Genomic DNA, 12,036 nt, shown 5'->3' with positions numbered 1-12,036 from the left:
AAAATTTAGTCACCATATATGAGCGATTTAGCTACTTGCATTGTAGAGGGTTTCTCTCTGCCTTGGGGTGATGGTTGGCTGGACGCTGAGGATGGCCTCCCTCCATATTAATTCTGGCGTGTCTGAAAGCTCTCTTGGGTGGCAATAGTCTGCCCCAGTCGAAATCAATGACTATATATATATATATGTATGTGTGTGTGTGTGTGTTTGTGTAAAATTCTGGATGACCGAGTTCGTCAGCCACCACCAAAGGCAATTTTTGGCCCAGGAACGCATTGACCCAGAAACCCTGAGCGCATTCTTAGTTACAATATTATTTAATACAGCACAGAGACACACAGATATTAATTCATTTATTTTATCTAATTTCAGAAACAAACTGGTCTTGAATGTGGTTTCATAACTGCACAGTAAAGCACTGAACTCACCTGATATCTTTGAAAAACCTTAGGGTTTTAAACCGTAGAGACCACTCACCTTCATGTCATTCCAATCCTTATGCCTTCCTTGTGTGGAAAATTAAAATTCTTGGGTAGAACTTTAGACCCATTCACCATTTACTTAAATTATATGGTGCAGTGACAATTAAATTACTAAAAGTCCCTGTAAAGGCAATTCAAAAAAAAAATCTAAACGCATTATAAATGTTAGAAATGTATTGCTAAAACATATTACAAAGACTGAACTGTGAAGCACTGAGTTGTGGAGTTAGACCGTTAAACAGTTTTTCACCATTGCTGTGTTCTGGATGTTTTGGGCGGGGCTAAAACAGGGCTCCTGGACACGCCCCTACTTGATGACGCACTGGAGCCCCTGAGCTCCTGGACACGCCCCTACTTGATGACGCACTGGAGCCCCTGAGCTCCTGGACACGCCCCTACTTGATGACACACTGGAGCCCCTGAGCTCCTGGACACGCCCCTACTTGATGACGCACTGGAGCCCCTGAGCTCCTGGACACGCCCCTACTTGATGACGCACTGGAGCCCCTGAGCTCCTGGACACGCCCCTACTTGATGACGCACTGGAGCCCCTGAGCTCCTGGACACGCCCCTACTTGATGACGCACTGGAGCCCCTGAGCTCCTGGACACGCCCCTACTTGATGATGCACTGGAGCCCCTGAGCTCCTGGACACACCCCTACTTGATGACGCACTGGAGCCCTTGAGCTCCTGGACACACCCCTACTTGATGACGCACTGGAGCCCTTGAGCTCCTGGACACGCCCCTACTTGATGACGCACTGGAGCCCCTGAGCTCCTGGACACGCCCCTACTTGATGACGCACTGGAGCCCCTGAGCTCCTGGACACGCCCTTACTTGATGACACACTGGAGCCCCTGAGCTCCTGGACACGCCCCTACTTGATGACGCACTGGAGCCCCTGAGCTCCTGGACACGCCCCTACTTGATGACGCACTGGAGCCCCTGAGCTCCTGGACACGCCCTAACTTGATGACACACTGGAGCCCCTGAGCTCCTGGACACGCCCCTACTTGATGACGCACTGGAGCCCCTGAGCTCCTGGACACGCCCCTACTTGATGACGCACTGGAGCCCCTGAGCTCCTGGACACGCCCCTACTTGATGATGCACTGGAGCCCCTGAGCTCCTGGACACGCCCCTACTTGATGACGCACTGGAGCCCCTGAGCTCCTGGACACGCCCCTACTTGATGATGCACTGGAGCCCCTGAGCTCCTGGACACGCCCCTACTTGATGACACACTGGAGCCCCTGAGGCTGGCCCCTCCCCTAACAATATTATAGAGCACATTCACATCAGTTCGCCGCTCAATCGCGAGTTACTGTCAGTATTATTAGTTACTACAGCCTACAATTTGTCTACAATTTCGTTTCCGAAAGGCTAAGTGAATATATATGTTACGTTCAAACCGTGTAGCGCGCGCATGACAGAGAGGGAGAGACCTTGTGTGTGTGTGCTAGTGTGCCTAATGAAGCGCATGTAAGACGCATTAATAGAGGGAATGCATTAACGTCACTTTCCCGCCGGAACACGCCCCCTCAGCCGGACTGAGTGGCAGAAGAGCAGCTGCGTGACTGGATTTAATAGGGGAAACTGCAAAAACGCAAGTAAAACAAACGATTATCAGTTTAAACTAAAGATTGGACTCAATATAGTGTTCCTTACAACTTACTAAAGATCCATGGATATTAACATGCAGCCAGGAATCGTGTTTCCTGACATTTATATGTGCCTTATTTCGACACCAGGGAAATACATACAGCAAATTTGCCTGTGAATGCTTTATATAAATACAATATAGGCAGGTCTAAATCCAGGTGATCACTTATCAATGTTATATATATCATCATATCGTCTAGAGACTTAAAACTTGTATAGTTTTTTGTCAGTGTTTATTTAAAAATGTCAAATTATACAGAATATACAGTGGTAAATATTTGATTGATGAGTTGTCACTGCAATATATAACAATACAATATATAGAGGATGATTTTACCACTAAATTCAGCATATTGACACAAAAAGGATAACCAATGCTGCCGCTCAGTCTTTTTGCCACTTGTGGGCGTAACTGCAGTCACTCCGGCCAACGGTGACGTCACGTGCATTCCCTCTATACGCATGCGTTCTGTATCTGTCCCGTATTACACTCCGAGAAATCTGGTCACCCTAATTAATTTTGTGAAGGTCCACCTTGATGGAGAGCTGGTGAATGGGGCCGAACCGACTATCTCCCGCCTCAGCCTGAACAATGACACTATTTTCTTTATATAGCTGCTTTACAGAAGAATTGAATTCTTTTTGCATCATTGAATAATTTTCTGTTTATCACTATAAAGCTGATTTGAAGCAATGTGTATTGTTTAAAGCACTATTCAAATAAACTTGACTTGACTTAAGTTGACTATCTGTTAATGTCTTAACTAGTGGTCGACCGATATGGGATTTTTAATGGCCGATGCCGATATTGAGAAATTAATCTGGCCGATATGAGGCCGATACAATACATGTGATTACAGTAAATGAGAGACAAAGAATATTGATGAAACTAAATGAACATTTATTGTACATATTTTTAATTGCAAAAACTATATTGCACAAATATTATTTACTAATTAATTAATTAAAATGTAAACAAATGAGGTAAGGTAAGACTTCAATAAATAAAGTTTTAGTGCAGCTTCTTGTCTGCTTAAACATTTACAGAAATAAAATGTTTATTAATAAAACGTAAACAAAATGTAAACAAATGCAATGAGGTACTGTAACACTTCAATAAATTAAGTTTTTTGTGTGCAATTGAAAGCAGCCTTGTGTTTTTTACAAAGTGCACTTATTTGGTTTACACACACTCAACTATTTTTACAAACAGAAAATGTTAAGACTAAAGTGTTCACAGCATCACCTCCAGTCCCTTTAGTCAGTAGTTCCAGTTTAACAGTGGCAAGTTGTAATGCAGGAAACAAAGTTTCTCTGCATTTATTCCAGTGAGCCTGTTCCTCTCCTTCTGATAAATTTCCCCAACCTCACTAAATACTCTCTCACATGGAACAGTTGATGGCGGAGGACAGAGATATTTCCTTGCCAATGGTGCAAGGAGACTCAGTCGTGACTCATTCTGTTTCCACCATTCCAGTGATTGACCACTCTTTCGGTCAATAAGTGGCTCCCTGAGGTAAAGATTCAGTTCCTCTGTGATGTTCACTCTCATTTCCAGAGGTGTTTGAGCTCCAAGGATGTTGGCATAAATTTGATCAACAATACCAGTGGGTTCTTCTGCCTCTCTCCTTGGTTGTTTAGGAGGACTTGTTGGTCCTTGGCCTTCTTCCTGTGTGGCAGTGACTTCTGGCTGTGCTGAGGCAGTAGCATGTTCCTCCCCTATCCACTTTTTGGCTTTATCCAGTGTTTCTGCAGCTGTAAACATATGGCCTTTATAACGCGGATCCAGCAGTGTTGCCAACACCAAACATTTGTTGTCTTCTATTTTGGAAAACCTTCTTTCCAAGCTCTGCACCATTGTCTGCCTCAGTGTTTGGATTCCTCGTGTTGTGGGACCTTCTGCTTGAAGAAGCATCTTCAGCACAGCTATACTGGGAATAATGCAAGAGGAAGATGCTTCTGCTTTGCTCATTTCAAGAGTGACTTCCTCAATGGGGCTCAGTGTGTCTACCAGATTTGAAATGATGTCCCATTGATCTGCAGTTGGGCATGACATTTTTCCCATGTTCCCCTCCATAAACAGTCAAAGCACGCTTCTGCTCCAACATCCTTTGCAACATGTGCAGAGTGGAGTTCCAGCGGGTAGGCACAGCTTGAATTATGCCTTTCTTTGGAATGCCAAGCTCTTCTTGTATGGCCCTCAGACGTTGTTTTGCTAACACAGCGTGATTAAAGTGAGTTGCACATGTCCTCAACCTTGCCATTATATCCCCAGCTACTCTCTGGCTGCTGATGCCATCATTCACGACAAGCTGCAGCGTATGAGCACAGCAGCTAAAGTCTGGCATTTCTGCAAGTCGCATGCCTTTTACAACATTTGCACCACCATCTCTGAGCACAAGCATAACTCTATCCTTTGAAACATTCCTCTGGTCAAGCAGGTCAAAGAACATCTGACTGATATAATCTCCAGTATGAGAGCCAAACATGGCCCTTACATTCAAGATAACTTGTCTCCTTTCCCGGTTCTTGTCAATAAAATGGCAGGTGAGGCTCATCAGCGATTCAGCTTCTCCAGACCAACAGTCTGTGGTGAAAGCTAAATGGGATCCAGCATTCTCAGGTGCAATCAAAGTTTTGATCTTATCTGTTGCTTTTTTGTGCACACTGTCAAGCATGTCTGTGCGGTAGTATTTTTCACTTTTTAGGGTGTACCTTGGCTCAGCCACAGCCAACAACCGTTTAAAGCCAACATCTGAAACTACTGTAAAAGGCTGATTGTCAGTGGCAATCATCTCTGTTATTAATGTGTCAATAGCTTTTGACCTAGGATCAGAGTTTTGCCATTTTCTTTGCGTGTCAAAAATGTGTGTGAGTGTTGTCTGGACTTTGCTCACTGAGGAAGAGCTTGAAGCAGCATCTCTTTTCTTCTGTGCTTCTTCATGCACAGATGTATGGCGAGACTTTAGGTGACTCCACATGTTTGTGGTATTTGTTTTTCTTCCCTGTTGCAGCTCCCATTTTCACCACGTCACTGCAAATATTGCACTTTGCATTCCCTGGTGTTGTCTCTGTAAAGTATTCCCACAGGGGATTTGTTTTCTGTCCAGCCATCTAGCAGAATGAAAACACACACACACACAAATTAAATTATTAAATGTCACATAAATAATTACTGCTGCTCACTGCAGGTTACAAATAACATTTATCATTAATTAACCAATCTAAACAATATTCATAAATTAATCAATGCTATAAATGCTGCTGTTCCGAGAATCTTTAGTTTCAGTTTCTGTGTTAGCACAGAAAATTCTCGGAACAGCAGCATTTGTCCATATTTCAATCTTAACCGTTCTATTTCATCAGAAACGATCTTAAAACAGGACTTCAAGTGTAAAATACCAAACTAACCCTTTAAATAATAATGATTTATGTCTGTTTAGTTTTGCTTGTTTGTTTCTTTGAAACTTTGTAAGCCGTCACATGTATTTGCATGCTCGATTAGCATCAAATCCGACCGGAACATATGAAAAGGTATACTACACACAATATTACGCCAATCATGGATAATTAAATACAGCAGACAGAGATAGTGAATAACTTAATTCAGATTAAGGAATATTTTTTTTCTCAAGCGTATTATTACTTACCAGACAGTGTTCTCTTCTCATCCACCTCGCGCGATCACTGATCCGTAGTGCACGCGACCCAGCTTTTCAGTCCGTGGGAAAACAGCGTCTAGTTTAAACGTAATCGAGAACAGCGCGCGCGCATCTGAGGAACAGCCAGTCACGGGATTTTTGACTGTTTGTGAGGTTAAATGTTTTCTGTTTTGTTTACATTTATTTGTCACATCTGTGACCCTCACTGAAGCTACCGCTGGGCTGCGGATCTGACATATCACAGTACTGTTTGAATAGACTTCGCTGCACACCGGAGTGTTTTTGTGTGTAACACAATGTAGCGTCAAGTTAGAAAGCGAATGTTGATTGGTCATTTACTGTGTCTGTCAGATGTCTGCTTCACTTCTGAGTGGCTTGTCTTACGGTGCTGGGCGGAGCAGAGCAAACATATTCAGTTCATTCATGCTTAATCTGCTCGCGCCAGTGGAAAAAAGCGCTAATGCACTGTCACCGACTGTTTTGAAATATATCGGCCAAACGGAAATATTTATCGGCCGATGCCGATATCTAAAAAATTCCCAATATCGGCCGATATATCGACCTCGGTGATATATCGGTCGACCACTAGTCTTAACAGTAACGGATATTCTCTGTCAGGATAGAAATGCAGAATACTGTATCATATCTGTTATTCTCTTACTGGATGGACTGGAGATTTAGAACGGGGAGTGTCTCTTGAAAGGGTAAATTATCCCTTTATGATGAGGAGGATTGCAATTTGGTGCTTTTCACTTCCAGAGCTGTGATTGGCTATTGACAACAGAGGTGGCACACACAGTGTGGTCCACCCTTCTTTCTCCTTGTGGAACTCACTTTCATAAAGCACATTAGTTAGGTTAGAACGGTGACTTTTTTTTAGTGCATTACTAACATTACAAATCACTTCCATAATACCTTTGGCAGTGGAAAAAGATTTTGGAATGTGTCCTAAAGAAAGCAAAAGGTTATGAATCATGAGAACATTTTCTGAGATTACAGGCAACACCTCTTTCAGTAGCTTGGTGGGTGTAGGATCTAGCATAGCCTACATGTTTTTGGTTTTGATGCTTTAATGGTGTTAATGTCTTGATGTCTGTTGTTTTGTGCCATTAAAGTGGGATTTAACAGTATTTGTCTTTTTTTTAGATCTGATGGCACTGAAAGTGGAGAGTCAAGAACTCAATGAAATGGAAGAGAAAGATCAGTATGGGGAACATCATGATTTCATTACTGGAGAAAAATGGAGCACTATAGCAAAGCCATATAAATGTAATCAGTGTGGAAAGAGTTTCACTCAAAAAGGAAACCTGAACAAGCACATAAGAATTCACTCTGGAGAAAAGCCTTTCACCTGCCAACAGTGTGGAAAGTGTTTCACTGATAAAGGAATCCTTAAAATACACATGAGAATTCACACTGGAGAGAAGCCTTTTACCTGCCAACAGTGTGGAAAGAGTTTCACTCAAGAAGTAGTCCTTAACAGGCATGTTAGAATTCACACTGGAGAAAAGCCTTTCACCTGCAAATTGTGTGGAAAGAGCTTTACTGAAAAAGGACACCTTAAAGTCCACATAAGAGTTCACACTGGAGAGAAACCTTTCACCTGCCAACAGTGTGGAAAGAATTTTATCAAAAAAGCAAACCTTGAGGATCACATAAGGAGAATGCACAGTGGAGAGACGCCTTTAACCTGCAAATTGTGTGGAAAAAATTTTGTTCAAAAAGGACATCTTACAGGCCACATGAGAATTCACTCTGGAGAGAAGACTTTCACCTGCCAACAGTGTGGAAAGAGTTTCACTCAAAAAGGAAGACTTGAGAATCACATGAGAATTCACAATGGAGAAAAGGCGTTCACCTGCCAACAGTGTGGAAAGAGTTTCATTCAAAAAGGACATCTTAAAGGCCACATGAGAATTCACACTGGAGAGAAGCCTTTTACCTGCACATTGTGTGGAAAGAGCCACACTGATCAAGGAAACCTTAAAAAACACATGAGAATTCACACTGGAGAGAAGGCGTTCATTTGCCAACAGTGTGGAAAGAGTTTTGCTCAAAAAGGAAACCTTAAAAGGCACATGTCAATTCACAATGGAGAGAAGCTTACACCTCCCATAAGTGTGAAAAGAGTTTAACAACAGAAATAAACCCTGGATATCACATGAATATGTGACCCTGGACCACAAAACCAGTCGTAAGTCGCACAGGTATATTTTTAGCAATAGCCAACAATACATTGTATGGGTCAAAATTATAGATTTTTCTTTTATGCCAAAATCATTAGTATATTCAGTAAAGATCATGTTGCATGAAGATATTTTGTACATTTCCTACAGTAAATATATATAAAAAATATTTTTGTGAATGGATGCAGCAAAATCGCACAAAAAAAGTCCTACAAACACGCCTACAAACTTCGCTCGCTGCTGCCCTCAAGTTTGGTATCTATGTCAAGCTTAGATTTCCCCCTTTCGGGTTCATAACTCTCCACAACGTCATCAGAGCAGTAAGCCAATAGAGAGCGTTAAAGGGTTAGTTCACCCAAAAATGAAAATTATGTCATTAATGACTCACCCTCATGGCGTTCCAAGCCCGTAAGACCTCCGTTCATCTTCGGAACACAGTTTAAGATATTTTAGATTTAGTCCGAGAGCTTTTTGTCCCTCCATTGAAAATCTATGTGCGGTATACTGTCCTTGCCCAGAAAGGCAATGCTTCAAAAAATTCTAACTAACCCACTGAGGTCACGTGGACTACTTTGATGATGTCTTTATTGCCTTTCTGGACAAGGACAGTATACCGCACATAGATTTTCAATGGAGGGACAAAAAGCTCTCGGACTGAATCTAAAATATCTTAAACTGTGTTCCGAAGATGAACGGAGGTCTTACGGGCTTGGAACGACATGAGGGTGAGTCATTAATGACATAATTTTCTTTTTTGGGTGAACTAACCCTTTAAAACAAACCCTTCTCGTGTAAAAATAAAAATGTTTTCTTCTTAGCAACGCCCTGCTACAGCGCCTCTCATTGGCTGGCGACTTCTTCGCGTGCACAGTGTACACAATCTGCAATGGTTACGGTGCAAGCCATGGATTCTGAGATAGCGCGTTTGCTCAATTTAAACTTTAATGACAGCAATAATTTAACGAACATAGTAAATGATTTTTTCGCAAATGATTGGAAAGATGATACAGAATGTCCAGAGAATGGCTTGGCAAAGGAGGATGACCTGAAAGACGACGAATTCGATCAATGGGTGGAACAGTTTTGTAACCACACACACACACACACACACACACACACACACAGACACACACAGACAAACACATACGGCATGTACGCATATTCATACACACAAACAGACATGCACACACACACTGTAGCATCCAGTCAATATCGAAAAGGCCAGAACTGATGGTTAAATGACTTTTATTGCCGTCAGTGTCATCAACCAACGTAAGAGCTGGGTAAAAACAAATAAACCATGCATTACCATCCCATTTCGATCGTTACACCACTCATTATATTAGTTTCAATCCGTAAGCATTACTAAATTATACCTTTTACGATAAACATTTCAAGTAGCTCCAATATAAGCTTCGTTAACTTTACAAACCTTGTTCCCCAATTGACCGAAGCTAAACCTTGTAGTTTTAACAGTTTTTTCCGTGAACCTTTTCAGACTTTTCTTTCGTCTTTTTCGCCGTTCGTTAAGCTAATTTCCGTTACCATACTTTCGGGTTCTATGGTTACCAAGTGGAGCTCGATACCGTAATAATAAAACCTTATAGCGTAGCTATAATCAAAATAGTGCTTAACTACTCTGTTGGCCTTTACACACACACACACACACACACACACACACACACACACACATAGACAGACAAACAAATACATATGGGCATGTACGCACATTCATACACACAAACAGACATGTACACACAGACATGCACACACACACACACACACTTGAATTTAGTGGTGGGGAACTCACAATGGTGTAAATTTCATTGATTTCCTTTCTCCTTTCATTAGTAATATGCGTAGCTAAGGACTTAATTTGGAGAACTTTAAAGGCGATTCTCTCAATATTTAGATTTTTTGCCCCATCAGATTCCAGATTTTAAAAAGGTTGTATCTCGGCCAAATATTGTCATATCCTAACAAACCACAGTTCAATGGAAAGCTTATTTATTCAGCTTTCATGTGATGTATAAATCTCAATTTAAAGAAAATGACCCATAAGACTGGTTTTCTGGTCCAGGGTCACATTTATATCCGATTCACACCGGAGAGAAGCCGTTCACGTGATCAGTGTGGAAAGAGTTTTAAACATAAAGGAACCCTTAATTGCCACTTGAGAATTCACTCAAGAAGTGTGGTAAAAGTTTCAGGCAAAACAGACACCTAAAAGTCCCCATGAGATGTCACACTGGAGAGAAGCTCTTGTAATTTATTTAGCCTTATTACACGACTCTGTGGAATACTTGATTCTGATTGGGCAGTCGTGCCATCCAGCGGTAAGTAATTCCCAGATAGCAACCTCTGAAAACAGAGAAACAGGCTCATGCGGGTCACTAAAGTCAGCAGCACTATACGCTATAAGTTGAATCAATATTTTTGTGTACAGTTAATTAATTATGCCATGCAGTATTATGGACTCTTATGTTTTATACAAACGCAGCTGCTGCCATTTTGTGATATTGTTTTGTTCACGGTTGGATTATAAGATACAAACAGGTACGATTTTAAAACAGTTTAATCTGAAATCTACATCTCTTATCTCCATAATTATTCATGTGGTGAAATGGCGTGTAATAAGTGGTATGACTCTACCGTATCTCTTAAATGTCCGTCTAGTCTGAACTTGCCGCGCTGCAACTGCTCTCTCCGCAGAAGCTTTGCGTTAATGAAATATTTCAACTTAGATCAATTATTTACTTATGTGGCAAGTAGCCGTGTAATAAGCGGGATAATGTACATCCAGCCGGTTGTTATCTCAAAATAAACCCCCTTCAGGCTGATGCAAGACCTGATCCTGATCACCCTATCGGGAATTTATTCTGAGAGAACATCCGGCTGGATGTACATTATCCCTTACATGTCATGTCTTTATCGGATAATTTTCTGAACAGGTGACACTCCCACAACACTGCACTCTCCGCGGAGCCAGAACCCAGCGTACGGGAGCATCATCCGACGCCGAGGGAGTTCATGAGCACTATTATTTTGATTATGGAGATGAGGATCCCCTACCTTCTTTAATCCCTCCTGAGGTATTAAAGTTGGACAACTGTGTTCAGTAGTTTAGGAGGGGTGTAACGGCCCACGGGTCGCTCGATTCATGCATGTGTAACAAACAAATGAAGCTTGTGCTTTACTATAGTAGTAGTTTATTTGAACATGTAAATTAAAAGAAAAAAGAAAAAAATATATATAGATATCCATATATATATATATATATATATAAAATACAATTAAAATAACAGATAAATAAGGACATGGACTTCTCAGCACAAGCTTCCAAAATTATTGTAAGTAATTCAAGTAAGAAATTCCCATGTTCAAAAAGGAGTAGGAAGAAGTTAAAAAAAACTTTTCTGGTTCTACCTCTTTTCTCTATTTTATCCTTTAATAAATACAAAACAAGTAGATGCTTTACATATTTACATACACCATACATCTACTTACAGTACCTACACTCACTTAAACGCATGCATACATACATACACAAATGCTTACCTTCATGCATACACACATACACATTTCCATCTATCTTCTTCGTTTGCGTCTATCTATATCAAACCAAATTATAAGCCATCCAAACTAGACTTAGTATATAATCCCAGAAACCATACAGTCAGTATACAATACTAACGCCTCAAGTCCTTTTCGTATCCATTCAATATATTAATTTTAATTTTATTCTATAATTAATTTTAATATAATTCTCTTAAAATTGCTCATTGTTGCACATGATTTCATCTCTTCACTACAGTTGTTCCATAAATTAACTCATTTGGTTGTAATACAGTGATATTTAGCATTTGTTCTTATATGTGCCTTTTGAAATACAAAAGTTCCTCTTAAGTTATGCTTTCTCTCACTCATTTGAAACCACCCTTGGATATATTTCGATAGCTGTTGATTATTTACTTTAGGCTATGTTTACGTGGAAACGATCTGAAGAGAAAACGCAAAAGTGGCGTTGCGTTATCACTTTTTA

At 40.9% G+C, this 12,036-nt stretch overlaps 1 protein-coding gene across 1 annotated transcript in view; it reads left to right on the top strand.

Annotated features, from left to right (window-relative positions):
• Positions 1-11,251, top strand: part of LOC143718451 (uncharacterized) — a 64,830-nt gene extending 53,579 nt beyond the window's left edge. Inside the window, exons 10-11 of the mRNA XM_077209511.1 lie at positions 7,086-8,002; positions 10,946-11,251. Of these exons, the coding sequence (XP_077065626.1) occupies positions 7,086-7,943 (858 nt within the window). The 3' untranslated portion in view covers positions 7,944-8,002; positions 10,946-11,251. The remainder of the gene's footprint in view (positions 1-7,085; positions 8,003-10,945) is intronic.
• The last annotated feature ends 785 nt before the right edge of the window (positions 11,252-12,036 follow it).

This window comes from Siphateles boraxobius, unplaced genomic scaffold (assembly GCF_051911475.1).
Source record: "Siphateles boraxobius isolate OS27281-9 unplaced genomic scaffold, OSU_SipBor_1 61, whole genome shotgun sequence".
NCBI classification, from domain to species: domain Eukaryota; kingdom Metazoa; phylum Chordata; class Actinopteri; order Cypriniformes; family Leuciscidae; genus Siphateles; species Siphateles boraxobius.
The sequence above is the reverse complement of the archived record's forward strand: the minus strand, read 5'-3'. Positions and strand labels throughout refer to the sequence as shown.